Source organism: Symphodus melops (assembly GCF_947650265.1).
Source record: "Symphodus melops genome assembly, chromosome: 6".
Lineage (NCBI taxonomy): Eukaryota > Metazoa > Chordata > Actinopteri > Labriformes > Labridae > Symphodus > Symphodus melops.
The window spans coordinates 4,071,299-4,092,159 of record NC_136696.1 but is presented as its reverse complement, the minus strand read 5'-3'; the positions used below and the strand labels follow the sequence as shown (position 1 = coordinate 4,092,159).

General features: G+C 40.8%; 1 protein-coding gene across 1 annotated transcript in view; it reads right to left on the bottom strand.

The window, feature by feature from the left end:
• Positions 1 to 13,343: 13,343 nt before the first annotated feature.
• The window catches only part of kcng4a (potassium voltage-gated channel, subfamily G, member 4a), a 29,820-nt gene continuing 22,302 nt past the window's right edge, over positions 13,344 to 20,861 (bottom strand). Inside the window, exon 4 of the mRNA XM_079345662.1 lies at positions 13,344 to 15,025. Coding sequence (XP_079201788.1) covers positions 14,144 to 15,025 — 882 coding nt within the window. The 3' untranslated portion in view covers positions 13,344 to 14,143. The remainder of the gene's footprint in view (positions 15,026 to 20,861) is intronic.

Genomic DNA, 20,861 nt, shown 5'->3' with positions numbered 1-20,861 from the left:
ACTACTGCTGGCTCACATGAGGCCGGACAAAGTTGACTTTTTCTTGTAGCGATGACATCATCATGAAACAACATCTGACCTGATCTGAGATATGAAACCATTCAGCTTCAATTGCCATTAAGTTAGCTGTAATCATTGTGTTCATTAAGGCATTGCAATGAATGCTACTTAAAAGGAATAGCCATGTGGTATCTACCAGCTGGGCCCAGACACTTTGAACACAAAACACCAGTACTTTAATCACATTTATTATTATTATACACATAAATCCAATCGGATAAGTTTGCGATGTAACCGTTTGTTACAAGCCTTGAGCTCCAGCTCCCAGCCTGTCATTAGGTCAACTGAGACAGGATTTCCATCATGGCGGCTGCTGCTGACAAGCCTCTGGACGTCACTTGTCCTGACTCATCTGAATCTGCTGAAACCAAAGCTCAAGCTGCTGATACTTCTGGATGTCTGATGTCCATGTTGCACACTGACAATTTTGGTTCCAGATTAATGACTAACAAAGACAAGACCTCTTGTTCCTCTCATCACTATGACAAGCAAAACTCAATATATGGTAAATGGACTTGAGCTTGTGCAGCACTTTTCTACTTTTCTGACTACTCAAAGCACTTTTACTCCAGAGGTCACACCTCCACATTCACACACTGATGGCAGTGGTTGTTATGTAAACTGACCATCAAGTGAGCAGTCCAATTCAAGCACATTCATATGCCGCCGACAAAGCAGCGAAATCAACTAGGTCAGTGTCAGGGAGGGTTAAATGTCCTGCCCAAGGACACTTTGGACAGGAAGCTGCAGGGCATCAAACCCGCAAACTTTTGTTTGAGAGACGGCTGACTTTAATGGTAAAATCGTGAAAGCATTCTGGCACAAGGATGTTTGCATGTTAATTATATTATTTTGACACACAATTACAGACTTTTGTTTTCCTTTTTCCTGGAAAGATAGAGTAACGTAGATTGTTGGCAGAGATCAAAACGAATGGAAAAACTGTAGATACAGTTTGCATAGATCCTATCTTACCTGCTGATGTTGAGCTCTGGTCTCCAAGTGAAAGATGTGTGAAGTCAGGAGGTTGTTTCCAGGAAGTGCCAAGGTGTTTACAGGTAGGATACAGGATACTATAGGGAGGAAGAGATGCAGCTTAATGAGTGGGATCAGCTGCTGCTGGAGGAGGGGTTTTTTTCCACAAAATGAAGATTTCCTCTGAGAATATGTCCCCCGGGTTTCTTGGCATCCTCCTGCTAGATTGTTAGCAAAGATTTATTTTGCCGATGATGGTTTGTTTTGTTTAATCAACAGCAGGACAGACGGCATGCTGGGAGTTTTATCCCATTCTTAAGATACCAATTTGAGGATGCTAGAATTATTTCAGAATGAAAATGGATTCTCATGTTGTTCTCAACTGTTCAGCTTTTACTGTATGGTGATTTCTCAAAATAAAAGCCCCATGCTATGTTCGGTAAATATGAGGGTTCAATTTAAAGTTTATTCACTGTGCATTTAATGCCAGCTTCTCCAAACAGCGCCAGTAATAACCATCATCCACTCAAGGTAGCGTAGTCTATACAGCCCTACTTCTATTCAAACTCTCCCTTTAAATAACTAATACAACTCTGAGAACTGACTAATCCCTGATTTACGACACGGTTTGACAGCCAGGAAGACAGCTTTAATCCCTAACATATCCCTCAAACGTTGTGTGCTCAACAAACTGAAATATTAATCAACACCCTAAGGTGCTGAACAGCTCCTGGCACGCTGTGTTCATGCTGTCCACACCTGTGATACTGAGAGGGGCGGCCTTCTCTCAACTATGTTTGAACTTCCATTTACAAATACATACCACATAAAACAGGTTTAACTTCCTAGTCAGAGTTTCAATTACTTAAATAGTTTGACTTCATTCAAGGAAAAAGGGTCTTTGACATCTGTCTCCCAGACTTTTAATGGACTCTCTGTTACCTGTTAGGAGAATCACTCGACAAACCCCTCTGGGTTTTGTCTTTTTTGTGTATGAAATAATCATACTGTCTGGGTTTTTTTTCTTTATTTGATCGATTTTGTTTGTTTGTTTTTGATGCATTAAAAAAAAAAGATACCTTAATAATACATTTCACATGTAACTGCTGCCGTTAAGTACTTACAGCCTTTATAGTGACGGTGAATCATCAGGTAACAGGACCTGCACATCTCTCCACTGTCACCTTCAGGTTCCAGTTTGACATTTTATTCCTTCTTTTCAAAACTTCACATGGTTTGGCTCCGTCGTACTTATCTGAGCTGCAACATGCTCCAGTCAGAGCACTGCGGTCAACTCACAGACACTTTTGGATTTTCCCGAGGTGACGGAGTCTTTGCAGGGCTGTGGAACATTTAACCTGTGAATATCAGACAAGCTACATTCATTGAAACTTTTAAATCACAAGTCTGCCTTTGCCACAAGTTGAGTTTGACATTTTGATATTTATGTACAGCCCTTTGATGTAAAAAATACAACACAATATTTTGGTTAGTGGGAATGTCTGTGTAGGTTCTTAGTCATCCAGCTCATATTGAATTGAAAGCTTGATCTAAAGGCAGCTGGACTTGGTTGAAGATCTAGAAGACGTTTGATCTCTCCTTCTTTGTGAAGCTACTTGAAGCCTTTTAACTCATCCTCGGGATGTACAGTAGTACGCTATTAATTAAAAGGAACCACACATGCAACCAAACAATAATACAAATTAACATTCAAGGTGTGGACTTCACCATAACTTTAACCTAACTGGTAGACCTAATTTAGAATGAACATGATAAACATGAGTCCTGCCGTAAGACTCTGCAGCGCATTGTGAGAGCAGCTGAGAAGATCATTGATGTCTCTCTTCCCCCCCTTCTGGACATCTACAACTCACGTCTCACCCGCAAAGCCACCAGGATTGCAGGTGACCCCACCCACCCGTCTCACAGTCTCTTCAGCCTGCTGCCATCCGGGAGGAGACTGCAGAGTCTCCGTGCTAGAACCAGCAGGCTCAAGAACAGTGTATTCCACCAGGCAGTCAGGAGTCTCAACTCCCTCCCTGCTCTCCCCCCCACTCGTCCCCTCTGCCCTCCTTCCCCCCTCTGCCTCCTGCCACAGTCTGCCCCTACAGCATCTGACATCAGACCCCCCCTACCCCCCGCGTGCTCCACTAATTCACACACTCTAAAACTCTGCACAGCCGTTTATTGTTTATTGTCTATTGTCTCTGCTATTTGCACTATAACGCACTACCTCACTTTTTAACTTAATCTGTACTCTGTTTATATTGTTAATACTTTAATTTATCCACATACTGCCTCCATGGTGCAATACTCACAAGTGCCCTTGTCTGTCGATTGTCTGTCGTTCGTTATTTGTTGTCTTTAGCTAAGTTATTTGTTTTATAGTATCGCTTTTTATTGCTATTTTTTATTTAAATTTGTCATGTTCATTGTTATTTTTTAGTGCTCTTTTTATGCACTGCAGGTTTGAACTGCGGTTTGGGGGGATTGCAATTTCATCTGTGCTGTATGTTTAACATGGAGCATATTTGACAAATAAAGAACCTTGAACCTTGAACCTTGAATGATGAAGAATCCAGTCCATAGTTGTCATATCAATGTTTTCAACCCCAGAATGAAATATGAATTAAAACGTTTGCTTTCAGACAAATGTTAGTGGAGCAATATTACTGCAATTCCAACCAAGGCATCTCTTTCAAATTATAACACCAGTTTAAAAATGGACCAGCATTAGTGCACATGGTGTGAGTAACCTGCACATTCTTAAAGGAAGCATTAATTCAGGTTTTCGGACCAACATTATGCTGCCAAATGATCCACTTCTTTTTGAAGGAAGATCTTGCTTGTGTCAGCAAGACAATAACAAACCACAGTCACAGCACAGCTCCATAGTATAAGTAATAAACTGGTCTTACTGTGTATTACAAAGTGTTGGGACCTTGAAATTTTAAACAGCTCAATCCTGCTTTGAGCAAAAATAAAACTCCACTTTTAGAATAACAGAAATGGGTTTCCTAAGTTTTAAAAAGTGTTGCTGGAATAGAGTGGTAAACACAACCCTATTCCAAGACATGTTGTCTTTGTGCTCTCTCAATTAAATGTTGGGTTTAAAACTTTGCAAGTCATCAAGTTTGGATTTGAATTTACATTTTACAAAATATCCACAACAACAACTTTTTTGGGAAGCAGGGTTGCATTGTTCTTCTCGTCCTCTTCATCTTACTCAGCTTGTAGTGTTAGACATCCTCACAGCAGTCTTGCGTGGTTACAGTCGTCAGAGATGGCAAGCTATCACTAGCTTATTAGTTAGGGAAGAAAAACATCTCATATCAGATATGCTTAACACAGCTGCATCTCCTTTGTTTGTAACCAGCGGTGAAGTGGTGTTTTTATTAGTACCAGAGCACATCTATGTAGGGTTAAGATCAGACCCTAAACTACTTTCTAAAGGTCTTGGTTTCATCTCGGAATCACAAGATTTTTTACTCGATCTCGGACTAGGCATACTCCAAATTATTTTTTTCTGATGTCATTACTGTGATGAGAAGGAAAAGCGCCGCTTTCTTGAGACAAACAACATATAACATCAATTCATTTGTAGTTTGATTCTTATCTCCTGATTACGGCCTCAAACTCACTGGTAATACGATCTAAGTGAGTGACATGCCCACCTGCACATGGTCTCGGTCTTGGACTGACAAAAAACGTTCATTGGTGACGGATGGCGCATACAACGTCTGTGCAATGAGCACAGGCGTTAGGACAACATACATACATTAATCTGCTAAATGTGCTTATAATTCACAGCAGATGAGAGAGAGAGGCTGCCTCGTTATCCATGCTAATTAGCTAGTTAGCATTAGCTACCCAATCGTGGATTGAGGTGGTTATGTCACATAGACTATCACTCTAACCTTTTAACACCAAAAACACGTACTGAGTAAGAGTTAGATGACTGGTGAAATCGTCTGCATCTCTGGCCATCCCAAGATAAAACCTTACAGTAATCTCACAAAATCCTGTATTCCATAAGTTTGTTATCATGTCAGTGCAATTTAGACAAGACCAATGGATTCATAGACCCAGACAGACCCAGACCTCAGACCCAAACATGGGGTTAGACATCAAGATTACTTGGCTAGGTCAAAAAAATAAAGGAGTTAGGATATTGTGCCCATCTTGGACGTCATCTTGAAAATTACACCTTTCTAGTGGTCTAATTTTGGTAAACTTTTAGTATAATATCAAGGACACCTAATACTATAAAAAAACACCTAAAAAACCTTTTGTTAGAATTTTTTTTGGGTTAGGTGTTTGTTTGTTTTTTTCATATATGCAGCCGCCTATTTTTAGCTGTTAAAAAACATGCTTTTCTGCCGTATCATCTATTATAGTACAATAGTTAGACAACAGCACCATACAGTCTATAGTCTCTGCCATGTTACTCATTTCATGAGCTGAAGTTGTAAATACATTAAGCAACCTTAAATGTCCAAATGATGACTGACCATTGTGCTTGTGTTTTTTTCCGGTGCCTGGCAGCAGCACTACATGTATGTTTTTAACATATTGTCTCTTTAAGCAACGTTGATGAAGTTATTGTTCATAGCTAAAGCAAATGCAGTAACAAAACAAAAAAACCCATCCAAGGAAGGGCTAAACTGTCCTCCTGCTGAGTGTGGGGTATTTTGTTTCATAGTGTATGTGTATGTGTGTATCCTGTCCTTTTAAGTTGTTTTTTCTTTTTAGGGTAGTGGATCATCAGAGTGAAGCTGACACCCCGTAGAAGGCTCATTCTGAGTCTGTGCACATACTTGGGCTCATTATAAAGCTGAATAATGTGTGCGCGGCTTCAGATAAGAATACAGATAAAGACACTCTTAGTCTCTGTCCTCCTACGTCTCTCTCTTTGATGTCTCACCTCGTCTCAGTCACCAAAAAAAGCCTCCCCCCCACCAACCCAGCTCCTTTTATTTCCTCACTGCACTTACACTGCTCAAAATCAACTTGAACATTTCATCCAGTAAAATAACTTCTGTTCTCTTTACATAGACATTTACTCTTATTCAACAAATTGCTTTGAGTGTCCCTTCAGTGAGTTGAGTCAGCGATGGCAGATTCTACAACACATTTTCTCCACTTTCCATTTATTCCTCCGAATTAGGGTTAAAAGACACTCCGGGACTCCTTGAAGACTCGTTCGGCTGATTAAATTCAACATTCAACAGTCTGAGCCGTGGTCTCTCGATCTAGATTGTATGTGGTCTCTATGGGTGTTCTGTCTTCATATCACATGAGTTTCTGGTGTAATTGGATCCACATCTTATCAGAAATCTTGTGGTGTGCATCCAGCATGACTCAAACAGCAGGGAGCCAACACAGACAGATCTCGTAAAAAAGGAGGAAAAAGGACATGTGGTGCAGCAAAGGGGAAAGGCTGTGGTGTTGCTATTAATAGATCAGAGAACAATGAATGGATATGAAGGTGATATTCATATTTTATAAAATACAACCACTGCAAACTGGTTGTACTTAATGGGATGATTCTGCAATAGAAAACACACAAAACAGCGAACGTTGCTCTTACGCTGAACATCGTCCCCTTATCTCTCTGTCCTTGGAAAGCCATTTAAACTGTCTATCAGTGCGAGGTTGAACACTTTCAAGTTGATCTTCACATGAACCCTTTTTGCATTTTTTATAGTTTCTTTGTCAGTTTCAGTCTATTTGAGCTTTTTGGAAAAGTTCAGGTATGAACGAGATCATAGTAATCTTGTTGACTTCAAAAGAGGCAGCAGTTTGCAAGATGAAGGTGAAAGTGTGTCAAACAGGTCATGTTTTGTCAGTTGATGCTTTTTAATCTTGTGTTACTTTCTTTCAGGCAAATATGTTTTTCTCTGCTGCAAGCTCTGATTTCTAACATTACTCTAAGTTACACAACTTAAGGGGCATCTCAGTTGGTAGAGTCGCCGTCTCTCAGCCAGAAGGTTGAGGGTTTGATGCCCAGCTCTTGTCCAACATGTCCGATGTGTCCTTGAGCAAGATGCTAACCGCCGAATTGCTCCCCCTGCTGCATCAGGGGTGTATGTATGTGTATGAATGAGATTAGGTACTTCTGATGGTCAATTTCAATCATAGCCATCAGTGCAATTTAATTTTGATAATTTTACATTTGAATTATTTTAGTCAAATGTACACAGCGAGCACAACATCTGTATGAACAAACCTTAAAATGTTTTATTTTCCACTTAGAATGTTTTACTTCTGACTTTTGCATCTTTAAATAGGACTTTAATATTGATTCATTTCATAAAGAACGATGTACATTATTGTTCATACTTCATGCTAAAGATTGCCAAGGGGAACGATTTCTTCGTTGATAAAAAAAAAAAACCCTCAGTGGTCTCCTCCTCCCAGTCGTCCACACTGCTGTCCAGTTCATCCGTGTCCACTCCTGCTCTGAGCTCGAAGCGAAGGTCCTTCTGTTGCAGACAGGTGAGCATGGTCTGTTTACCTGCTCTTTTGTTCATGTTAACAGACAAACTTTTTGTAAAATTTCTCGAGATAATGTTGTGAATCGACACTATACAAATAAACCGGATTGATTGATTGACATAATGTAAAATTTAAACAAGTCGTATATTTAGCCCCTTCTTTGTTTTGTCACAAATCAAAGGAATATTTTTATTTTACGAGTAAATAAAACCCCAGACACTTTTCTCAACAGGAAACCGCTGTATTTGAGCATTACGTGTTGTTGATTAATCCTTCTCTAAAAACAATTCTTCATATTGTGTAACATTGTGTCCTAACAGCAGGCGAGTGTTAGATACGCAGTTTGACATAGAGTGATTTTGTATTGAAGGTGGATACACGGATGTGTGGCGCTTTGTATTGACAAGCTGCTCAAATCACAAGACTTTCACCGATGTTGACAAATCAAAGCTCAACATGTCGGATGTGGATATTATTAATGCATCTGCACGTTGAGAAAAAAAGCTTAGAAGCTCTATTGATTGAGAAAACTGAGAGTCAGTGCCTCATAGAGCTGCTGTCCTTGTTCCTTGTCTGTCTATGCCAGAGAGGAAACTAGAAACTGGGCATCGGGGTTCAAAGTCTGCTGTGGTGAGTTGAAGGGGCGTGGCATCGATTGGACGGTTACACCAGCCAGCTCCTATCTGTGCATGTCTTGGCTCTTACATCACTGGTGCAATATTTTAGTGACCCTCATTTGGGATATTTTGTCTTCAACTCTGCACAACAGTAGGAGACTGTTCATTTTAATCTATAGCCTTTAGTCAATGATACTAAATGACATGCTAACATGACCAAGCTAAGAGCTAATTTCTAATAAGGAGTTATTATGTTACCATAAAAAAAGTGAAAGAGTTTGAGTCTGAATGAGGCTCGACCGATGGCTTTAAATAATTCTATCACCATATTGAGTAGTTGAGAGGGAAAAAACATAAAAGGCAAGAAGATTGAGAAAGCATGCGTCGGTCAGTCAGTGTGCTGCGATACAAATCTCTGTGCAAATTCAAAAAAACAAAAGCAATCACAGAAACTCATCAGAAATAAAACCTGAACAAACCCTTCTAATCTTTCTCGTGCTTGCAGGAGAGAATTTTATTTTACAAAAGGATCAGAAGCAGCTCTGTATTATGGTGAAGGGGACCTATACCAGATGAACAAAATACAAGCCAATATCAAGCATCGCTCTCGATCCGTCACGTCTTCACACATAAACACTTAGCCATTAATGGTTGAAGAACACTGAAAGTCAAGTGGTGACTTCACTCTGAAAATTACAGCACTTCAGGCCCCCAGCTCACACGACCTCCTGGCACGACTGACTGTAGCTTCCTCATATGAATATAGGATGAAAGTTAAGCTGACTATGAATTTAAAATAGGCTTTCTCTATCCCTTCCTTCCAGCCTCGTCTTATGCCTCCTGGTCTCTGAGGTATGAAACCAGACAAAAATTAAACCTCAGCGCTTCAAGATAATTCAGTTCATTATCTGAGTATGAAGTCTCGCTGGATGCAAATGAGAGCAAACATAAGCAGTAAACATGAAGTATTTAATTAAATGTGATTGGTTTAGATAATTAGTATAGCTTTCAGTCTTGCAGTAAGTAAAATGAGAAGAAACAGGTCCTACAGTACATCTGAGCAGTTATTAAATCTGAGTGAGAAGAGACTTTGTAAGGCATTAGAAGAATATTTTTAACAAAGTCTGTAAATTAAAGGGATACTTCACCCATTTACATGAAGCTGTGTATCATTAGAAACATGATAGTATGTGATGTGATACAATATGACGCTTTTTGCATCACATGAAGAAAACTTCATGTTTGCTATACTTCCACCTTAAAAAACAGAAAACCTGTGACGTACAGTGAAGGAGTCTGCTGATTGTTTAACATTAATAAATGGATGTAAAAGATGGTTTTGTCAATTCTTCTGCATACAACAGTCTACACGCTTTAAAGAGGACATATCATCCCCCTTTTCCAGCTTTTCAAACAGTCCCCCCTGTGGTGTAATGAAACATCTGTGCTGTGCTTTGGTCCAAATGTAACATGAATCAAGCACCAGAGGAGGTCTGTGACCCTGTAGAAACCAGCTCTCTCTGAACGCTTTGGTGTGTGTGTCTCTTTAAATGCAGCGAGGCCCCCCTCCTTTGATAGTAAGAATAAAAAGGAATGGCAGAATTGCCATTTTTATTAAAACAGTTTTAATGATCCTGTATATTACTATTAAATGCACTGCTTGACACAGTAATCTGTCTTTCTGTAGCCCCAAGGCATCTACAATATTGGCTTTTTCATTAATATTTTTTTTAGTGCATCATTTATCAGAGAGGCCTGGAGAATAATCATTTAAAATACCATCAAACTTTTCTTCTCTTTTATGTAACTGTAATCAGTGTTTGTTGGGAGTTTTTTTTTTATAGCACCACAGTGTTCAGATGACACACACGGTCCTCTGGGACATCTGAGTCTCTGTCATCACCTTACAACATCAAAGCAGCTCGCGCTCTGCACCACCGCGCTCTGCACCTCCATCCTCGCTTACCAGCAGCAAGAAACACACATATTTGCAAGTTAAGTTTGTTTGCAGAGCTCGCTCACAGTTTCAGTCTCAAAGGGCTTCCCAACGCCTACATCATGGGAACAATGAATGCATGTGCTGACCCTCTGACCTACAGACACTGAATGAGCAAGAAAAACTCCCACTAACCCCTCAGTCTCTAAAGTGAGTAGGTGTGCATGAGAGAGCGTTTATCTGTGCGTATGTGAAAGAAAGAGACAGAAAGAGCAAGGAGAGAGAGAGGGAAGTCACTGACATGACTTTACAAACTTTTGATGGATTTGTTTGCATGTTTCAACTTATTGGATTCAATCAGATCCATTTATCATGTGTTGTGCTGTTGTGTTCTTCGGTTAGGCTTCCTGAGTAATAGTTTGTTCATACTCTTTGTGCCCCGACATTTCATGCAAAGGATTGGACCTGAGCCTGCAGAGACATAGACAATAAAACAATACAATTATAAATAATGTGATTTTAAAAATGAGAGCGAGGAGCTGAAACAGAAACACAGGAAGCCTTATTGTGTAGTCGAAGTGTTGAGAGGCGACAGTTTGTGTTCAGCAGGAGAGATTGTTAAAACCTTTGGATCCAACAAGGCATGTGAGGAGCGTGCAGACGAAATGCTCAGGGACACCTGAAAGACGGACTAGACAGGAGATCCATCGCAACAAAACTGCCTCTGTTTAACCGCATACAGAGTCCAGGGTGTTATATTGTACGCTCACAGACCTGTTTAAGATTGAACAGCTGTTCTATTACTGCCACATATTATTAGTCCCCAGTTCTTTTTTTATCCATATAACTGTTGCTCTGTTTTTCCCCTAAGGTCATTATTTTTTTCTAGTGGCTTCAGTTTGAGTTTGGTAAATTAAGTTATTAAGTGTTCTTAACTTACAGAGTACAAAGAAGGAAGCAACCTCCAGTGTTGAGAAATGAAGCCAATCCTGAAGATCGAAATCCTGCAGTTTGTCTAGTGCCTGCTTGAGACTCAGGAACACTGGGAGTCATATACACCGAACAGCCACAAAAAGCTGTTTTTACATCTTAAATGAACATGTTTACAGCCCGGTAAAAAAAAACAAAATGGGTCTGTTTATTAATTGTCATCATTGGAAAACACCGTGCGGGGGGTGAATTATTTTAAAAATCTGGTCAAATGATTTTTATATGTTTCTGTCAAAGTTCCTCTCCCGAATCTGCTCATTGTTTCGGTTTAAAGAATGACCATGTTACGTGACCGTCAGCTGCATACTGTGACAGCATACAACAGGCGTTGAAACAGAAAGACAGGAACAAATGCATCTTTGTTCATCTTCTTCATCCAATCAAAATGAATGCAGATATTTATCTAATGAAAAATTAGACAAAAACACGTTTGTGACAGTCCCTGAGGCATTTTCCTCAATGTCTCTAGTAAACAGGGTCACATGTTGAACCATAACATTATTAAAAGCCCCTCTTTGTATGTGCTCATTCATAAGTTTAACGTCTGTATTTTTTGTGAGTGGTGTCAAACATCAAACAAATATGCTCATTTGCCTAAATGTCAAAGAGAGGACCTTCTAGCTGCCCAAATCAACCTCACTGACTCATTTTGGTCAAAGGCTAACTAGCTAACATCAGTGAGTGTTCTTGGCCTCCAACACTGTGCAATAATCACAATCTTCTATGTATTTCAAGCAGAGATCATACAATCTTGGGTATGAAATGCATGTACGCTGTGTGGAATCTTAGACTGCAAATCAAGTCAATAATAAGCCTCAGGTTTAGCTCGTAATATTGAGTTCATATTTTTGAAGCTTGTCATTTCAATACAACCATCCTTAACCTTTTTTTTCCTTGTATTTTTATTACTAAAAAGAAAATCACTCAGATAACATATCGATGCACTGGTCCTCGATTTTACAGTTAACACTTTTCTGTTTACTCTTTTTTAAGCATTTTTTCCCACCCCCACCCTTATCGGAATAAAACAACAAAACACCTAACTAACAAAACAGCTAAAAACAAACAACAAAATAAAATAAAATGGATATATGATGGCTATATATATATATGTGTGTGTGTGTATATAAACACACACACACATGTCCATCCATCCTTATCCTTGATCAAATATGACAAGATTGAATGTCTTTTAGGGGAATACGATTGTGCTGCAGCACAAGCAGTGACTTGTGACTTCATATTCTGGTTGGAAGTGAAGCCTGCTGAGCCCAATCTGAACAGCTGCAAGCTTCTTTATTTCCCACTGTGCATCTTTATTTCTCATGTGAGGATGCATTATTCCCATGACTGTTTTAGAGTGATGTACCATGAATGAAAAGTACGCACATGCTGCACATTGCCTATAATATCACTGTCTTTTATAACCGTATAGATTACACAGATGGATAACATCCGTAATCTGTATAATCCATCATATCTTCTCATCATGCCAATTGGATTGCCTCATTCTGATGGACAGCAACGTGGCCATATGTTACTATAGAGGCTCTGATCACAAATCACACTGTATATAGTGTAAAGAGCTATAGCTGCTGAAATTGGATGCCATATGGCTGATCTGTGGCGCCAAAATACAACAAATGAGTGCACTAGATTCACTGAGCAAATTAGATAGCCTATCTATTTTATGTATTTTTGTCCCAAAGCAAAAGAAGAAGAAGAAGAAGAAATTCAATATTTAATGGCTGTATAGATATGAGCTGCAAGCAGAGACATTTAGCCTGGGGATCTTAATCCCAATTTTAATCTAGATTACATCCACATCTGGCGTGTCCCTGCATGCTTCCACATCCCTCTTGCACTCCATTGTGTGACTCATCAGATAAAGGAGGATGACCCCGTCTGTTTTGGAGGTCAGGATTTGGCATGGGATGCTGTGCTAGGTTTATCCCTGGATATGTAACATTCAGAGCAGACTTAGGAAGTTCCACATCTATTAATCAGAGTTGTGGAGAGACAAAGCACCCATCCAGAGTGTCGTAATCATCCCCATGACGACAGGAAGGTGGAGTAAGAAGGGAAAAGTCGCAGAATTTCTGTTCAAAGAATACTTATCTTTGTGTTTGCCTCCGACAGAGGTTTCCGTTTATACTTTTCTCAGAAATGTTCAGTTGCAGGATTCTGTCTGAGCATCCCCAATTAGCTGAGGAGATTAAAACTCGAAAAGGAAAAAAACAAAACAAAACTACAGCCCAGAAAATGGATTTCCTTCAGATTACAAGGAGAGCTTTTATTTGGAGCGATGCAAAGTACATGTCATGGTTCTTAGCGCTCGTTCTCTCTCACTCACACGTTCTCTCTCTCCACCACAAACACTCTCCATCCTTATCTATCCTACTTCAAACTATCTGGAGTCTTACTTCTGCAATATATTACATCACAGTTTACCTGGAGTTCACAGTAGAGAATGAAGAAACCATCACCTCGTTCGGATCAAGCATTCAAGCATACAAGAGTGAGAGAGAGATGGATATATATATATATCATATCATATATGGGCAAAACTTTGAGTGAGTTTAAATTTCTTCTTAGAACATGGCTTCAAGCTTGTCAAAAATAAATCAAGAGGAGCACCTCTTTCAATTCATGACAGAAAGTCAATTATGAGACACATTGTCAGGTCATTCTGTAGGCAACTTATTAAAAGTAAGAAGAATCAAACTAAAACTTGCAGTTGAAGTATATATATTGTTTTTTGTTTTTTTTCACAGTGGAAGGAAAAGCAACTTTGGATTGAATATTGCATGTTAATGGAAGCAGCTGGTTACTGATATTGCTGCAGAGGCTTTCTGGTCAGACTCGACTGTCCATTTTAAAGGGTTTGAAGTCTTTTAAGTTTCTGAGCAGTCTGCAGACCAAAGAGCAGAAGAAATACTGTCTGTTTAATCTCCTTTCACCCAGCGTACCTTCAAGGGCCTACTTCTATGTTCGCAGTACTTTCATTTCATGCAACAAAGAGATCAGTAGACTGGTATCTTCATGGAAGTTTATGCTTGAGTAGAGCTCAGAAAGCTGCAGGTGGCAGACTGTGGTTGTTGTTTCCTGCAGCTTCTTCACCTTTCCCTAAAAGAGCGAGGGACTCCAGTGAGTGCACACTGTCCTTGTCCAGGCGTAATCCCAGTCGAGGCACAGATGAGTCCCCCACTTCTCCATCACCGACTAGCTCCTGCTCCCCACAGGCAGCTGCTGCAGCTGCAGCCGCCGCCGCACACTCCTCCTTGAACAGTCTGTCGTGCTCCATCTTGAGCTCTTGGTAGGAGCGGGAGAACATGTGGAAGATGGAGGTAGCAGGGAAGGCCATGATGAGAATCCCACTGAGGATGCTGCTCAGCGCTACGACCTGACCCGGAATACTTCGAGGCACCATGTCGCCGTAGCCCACAGTCGTCATGGAGATAATGGCCCACCAGTAAGAAGCGGGGATGCTGCTGAAGTCGTGGGTGCCGGTGAGCTCGCTCTCAGCCAAGTGGACCAGCGGGGAGAAGAGGGTGACAGCCACGCAAAGAAAAAGTAGGAGTAGGCCAAACTCCCGTGTGCTACGCCTGACCGTCAGCCCCAGGGTCTGCAGGCCTAGAGAGTGGCGAGCCAGCCGCATCACATAGAGAATCCTCAGTGCCCGCAGAATCCTTAACACAAGGCTCAGCTTATCCAAGTAGCCCTTACCTCCCCCTGGCCTCTCGTGATTCAGGTCTGCATCCTCCTCTTTCACCACCAGGGAGACGTAATATGGAAGGATGGCCATGGCGTCGATGATGTTGAGCGGCCCGCGGAGGAATTCCAACTTGCTACGGGCCTGGATGAACCTCAGGATAAACTCCAAGGAGAACCAGGCCACACACACGGTCTCTATGATGAACATGTTGTAGCACTTAGAGGAACACTCGCCCTGAGGTGGAGAGAGAAGGCAAAGGGATGAGGAGGAGGAGGGAGCAGAGAGACAGGGGAGAAAGGAGTTTGACAGATGTGATAGAAGGAACGGAGAGATGGGGAGAAGACAAAAATCCTTAGGTTAGATAATCATCCTCTGTAGTCATTAATAAAACATGAGCGACAGTCAGTCAGAACGCTAAAGCCACTGCAGCAGCACTGATAGATAATTCACTGACTTAATCAATCAACTGTTTTATTAGGGCAGGTTTCAGAGATCATTTGACACTCGGTGGGGGCGATGACAGAAAGCAATCAGGTCTCCATGCCCTCTAACTACAGTATCAAGGAAGACTGATGCAGTGTTATGAACCCTTTCTACAAAACTTAGGAGATGCACAGTGCTGAGCCCTGCTGTTAACCACTGCACTAAACCTTTCTCCGCAACCATTAAACACAACTGTCACTCTTCGAGGCCAACCCCTTTTAATTAACTGCTCCTTTTTCTACTCCTAGCCACCACTAATTAAGACGGGTGATGATACCATCAGCGTGATTTAGTATACATTTACAGTATACGTGCGCAGATATCAACCAAAGAAATTTGATGGGAAAATACTCTCAATAGGTGAAAGTAAATGTGTTGGATGAATAGGACAAAAGGGGTCTTTGGGACAGCTTGAAGGTGATGCAGTTGTGTTGAGAAGAGCAAAATTAGCTTCAAACAGATTCAGTTTTTCCCGGCACACAAGAGGAAAATAATAATGTCATGTCCAACAGTGGGCTTGTTTTGTTGGCGACTCTTCAGGTGCTGTCTAACTACTGAAATAACTTTCAACAGCGGCACTAGACTGAAGTGACAGAGCTAAAAAAAAGAGAGAAAAAGATCAGTGTATTTAAAGGCAAAGCATTATTGAGAAACAAGCAACAAACAGATTGGCCGTCATCGAGCTCCATTTGCACAGACCATGCTCAGCCTTTGGGGCCGACGCGGGGCCTGGACGCCTGGATGTAACCTAACGTTTTGACTGAACTAGAGCCCTTTTGGAGTTTAACCTGGGTGTAACTTTTACACCTGTGATATGTAAATGTAATTTTTTTTTTCTTTTCTTTTGGTTCAGTGTGTTACTTGGCAACAGTCTCAGCCTTGCGAATGTTCACATGGAGGCATATAATAAAACGGGCCGCAGCTACAACTGTTGTCAGTCAGGCTGGGTGCACTCACTGTAAATCTATTATTTATGAAGTCGGTCCTGGCTCACCCGCAATTTCCACATACATGGTGCACACGGCGTTCCGTCAGCGTCACGTTTTTTTCTCTGTCCATCGGCACACTTCGTGCTGTTGGACGTCACTCATGGTGGTGATGAGTCCTTTAATCTGTCTCAGGGACTTAACGAGTAGTTTCCTTCACAGCAGCACTTTATAATTTGCTGAGAGAAGTACATCTAACGCTATTCAATGTTACAAAAAAGACACTTTTGTGAGTGGGGCAGCATGCACCTCCTGAATTTAAACCATGCCTTTCACTGCAGTACTGCTGTAGACTGGTATCTTCATGGAAGATATGGTTACTTCAAGCATTAGCTAAATCGATTGTTGTTGCAAAAAACTACTGCTGAGATAAAAATTCTCATCAGGTCTTCTTTGTTTCTGTGGAATTTGTGACTTTGTAATCACACTGCTTCTTCTCTTGCCAGTTTTCTGTCACTCCAATGGACTCATATTTCTATGTATTGCTCATTTACTGAAATATCTTATGCTTCTCTTAAAATGCTACTTAGAATGTTATTAACTGAATATGAAACCCCATGACTCCGTGTGTATTATCATGAAGGTCATTATTTGTATGTTCCCTCAGCCTCGTCTTTCATGAGCTCTCATTGTTCACTCTGCATTTCTCTCCCTGCTACTTTGAGTCTCATCTATTATCCTTCCCCCTCATCTTTTCTCCCTCTCTCTTCCGCCCTCTTTTTTTTCTCCTCCTGCCTCTGTCACCTCCCTCTCATCACTCATGCTGTTTCCTCCTCCATCACCCTCTCCGAACTCCCTCCGTCCTCATCCTTCTTTCTCTGGTTGCCTCTCACTCCACTCTCTTTCTGCTTCAGCTCCTTCGTTCATTCAGTGCTCCTTTAAGTGCAACACAACTCCCTCCACTGTTTCTCTCTGCTTGATGCATCCTCAGTGCACGTGTCCCATTCCTGCCGCTCTCATTTATCACTCTTGCTCTTTCAGTCTTTCTCTGTTCCTCTGAGTGTCCCAGTCTGACTTTTAGCCTCTCACTTTGTTCCCACAGAGTGACATCTGTCCATGTCATGTCTTATTTTATATAGCCTATACATCGTTGAACTGTAAATGACATTTAAACCCGAGAACATTTCCATTCATGTGTTTATTCTTAAGCCACATGTTAAAATGAGGACAGTATATGTCTAGGGCAGCAGCATATAAGCAATCTATTAAAGCCTGGTACATTCCCCTTTATTCCCCCTTTAACCTGTAATAAATACAGATTATTCAATTAACATGGCAATCTTGCAAGCAACCAGTTGCTAATTAATGAACATAAATAGGGAAACTGTAGGACTTTTGTATTCTCTGGCCTGCTGATAGATTTGATTCTCCGACATCTCTGACTGGTTTCAGCTCTGTTTTGATCTCTAAATGCTCATCACTCCATTCAAATTAATTACTAATTGTGTGAGTCTACCCAGTTAGTGTACAGCTATTCATCTGAAAACAGCTGGCTGCTGCAGATATTAAAACGTACATGCTGTTTAACAATGAAGTGAAAGACAGTAAAATGTGCCGTACGGCTGAGAGGAAGTGAACTCTGTGGATTCACTTCACGTCATCTTAAGAAGTCATTTTGTTCTGAAAACATGCCCTTATGGTTTAGTCAACATGTTAAGGTTAGTCTGATGCCTAGTCCACACATAAGCAATATCTTTTTAAATGTAGACTTTCCTCCTCCATTTAAAACAATAATCATGTTCACACTAAGTTATCAATAAAATCTTTGCCACATGGAAAACCAAAAAAAGCATGAGCGTGCCAAGTCAAAAATGATGTCCTCAAAATGTTTTTGAATGTTTAATGGAGGACAACCCATCCCCTGTCTTCCAACAGGTGAGTTTTCAGTGACCTAAATTTTTTTTATTTGTGTGAGTTTGTAAGTCCAAAACCTCTGATTTGATAAAATACCTGCCTACGCGTGCTTAAGGCCATAGAACATAAAGAGAGACACAAGACCACTTCTGACACTGCTCACTTAAATCCAGAGCCAAGATGTCTCCATAAGCTGTACCGGGTAACATCCACAACTTTAACTCAAGAGTGTGAAGAGAGAGGGGATCAAGCTGATCAAATCAACATGAGTGGAGCCATATGCTGCAAAAAAGCTTCAAGAGTCCCGTCTGCACAAAGTGAATAATTATGCGTCACAATGTACTCCAGATGGCTTTTATGACTGAAAGCTGTAAAAAAAAAAAAAAAGAAAAGAAAAAAAAACTTTCTGGTAAAAGTGGAGACAAATTAAGATTTATGAGTGACGTGTTTACACCTTTATTTATGTTGTTTGTCACGTTTAAGGTTTCTGTCAGCTTATCCATCATCCAATCTTCACAAGACTGTTTCCTGTCAGGAGGCAGGACGTGACACATACAGGTCGGCTTGGAAGTCTCAGTGTAATGTAACGCAGACGATCATGTAAGCTTTTGCCCTCATTTGAAAAGTTCATGTAAATGGACAAATGCAGTACCAACAAACGAGTGAATAAGAACATACATGACGAGCAGAAAAGAGCATAAAGCAGCTTCTTTACGTGTACAATGATGAACAGTTCCACACACAGACGTCATCACCACCATCTGTTTTTGTCAGCACTTCAATATAAAGCATATTAAACTTCAATCACAGCATGCTGGTCCACAGCACCTGTACCTGAAGTAGTCCGCACTGTGAGGACAGTTCATGATGTCTGTAGAGGTCTGCAGAACTGACTGTCTGACGTTTGTTCTTAAAGCAGAGGACAGTTAAAAAGCAGCTTCACTTTTGTTTCCCTCAGAATTACCAACCCAATAAATCTTTAATTAGATATCTATCTTTGCACCAGATCTTGCATTTGTCATGTTCCTCTAGTCTGTCGTGTATCAATCTTGTAGACACTTCCTCCCCACAGGTCACGTGTTACTTCTCTCACGTGCACCCTTTGCCTCTCATTTGTTCTCCCTCATGTGCTGACATTAGGCCCATCAGGGCTTTGTGACACTGTTCTCGCCCTCTGCATGATAGGCCAATTTATTACAGCAAGAAGCGTTCCACTTTGGTCCCCTATGTCTTCCAAACACACACACACACACGCGCGCGCACACACACACAGTCACACACGCGCACACACACAATACCGCCCACAATACCCACTATCATCCTGACCTTATCTCCTCCATACGACTCTTCGGAGCTCATATCGGTGACAGCTCATTTCAACACCAACCCAGCAGCTGTCTCACACGGTGTTTCATATCATGGTCTGTATTAACACATCTCAATGTCAAATTAAGACAGAGACATACAGCGAGGGTTATCTTTGCAGAAGGCTTGCTTGGAACAGAAACATTTGAAGCGATGGCTTTGGAAACCACGTCCACATTATGAGGCAACGACATTTCCACAAATCAGGCTGTGACACCGGATAATATCCTCAAAGATCATCCTGAAGAGAATGCACATATGGTTTGATTAAACTTGTGTCCCTTGTGTATGAGCAGCACATAAAGATGATTTAAAGAAGCATCAAGATGTACATATTAAACGTTTCATAACAACGATCATTAGAGACAGTTTTCAAACATCCTTTTCTTTGAACAAACTGTCCCTGCTACCATGTGGTGCTAATTGGAGTAATATGTTTAGTATTGGTTTCTTTACGTCAGAAAATTACTAATTTGAGTAATACATTTATAATAAATAAAGGGATTTGTGTTTCTGACTTGCTGAGTTGACAAATTGGATCAAGGGAACCTGGATCTTGGTAATTAAAAGCTTGTTGTTAATATATCGCTCAGTTATCACTGATAAAAGTGGCTCCCAAAGTTTTCTGCAAGGCTTCCCGACCCCTTACTGTAGCCTACACATCAACACATGTGGATATATGTGTGCGACAACAAACAAACAGAACAGTCTCTCCCTCTCTCACAAGCCTGTTTTAAAAAGAGGGAGTCATTAGAAGTATTACTGTAACATGAACCTGTCAACTTTGTGACGTCTTGTGTAGATTTATTTCCAGCGTTGCTTGGGTGTCCGCTCACAAAATGTGGCACGCTTTGTAGTGACAAACAACAGTGTGCACTGTTAAGCCTCGTGGGGTCATAAAAACTGTTAATGCAGTTTTTTGCTTTGTCAACATTTTCACTCCAAAACCAATGCAGTCCAGTGTGAAAATATGACTGCTGTATTTGTTAGCCATACGTACATTACAGGAGTTTCACTATTGACTCTGGGAGCTAGAGGACGTGAGACAAAGCTGAAAAGGTATTCTTCTCATCTCCCTCTTTCCTTTTTCCTAAAGCTCAATAAACCAAAGGGCTGTTCATCAACAAGTCTGGTGCTGCTCAAGTTTTCTTTGCAGCTTTTGCAGAGTGCGTGCTCATTGTTGGATGAATGTTTGGTTTCAGTAGATCTCATTACAAAGAGTACAGTCCAGACCTTCTATTAATGTCAAATGAGATAACGTTTGTTTTATTCCGTGCTATTTAAAGGTTGACTGTGCAACTTTTTGATCCAGTAGATTTCACCGTTGAGCTCCAGTATGAACCCAAAACAAACTGCTGTTTGGCGATGACTCATCTCTCCTT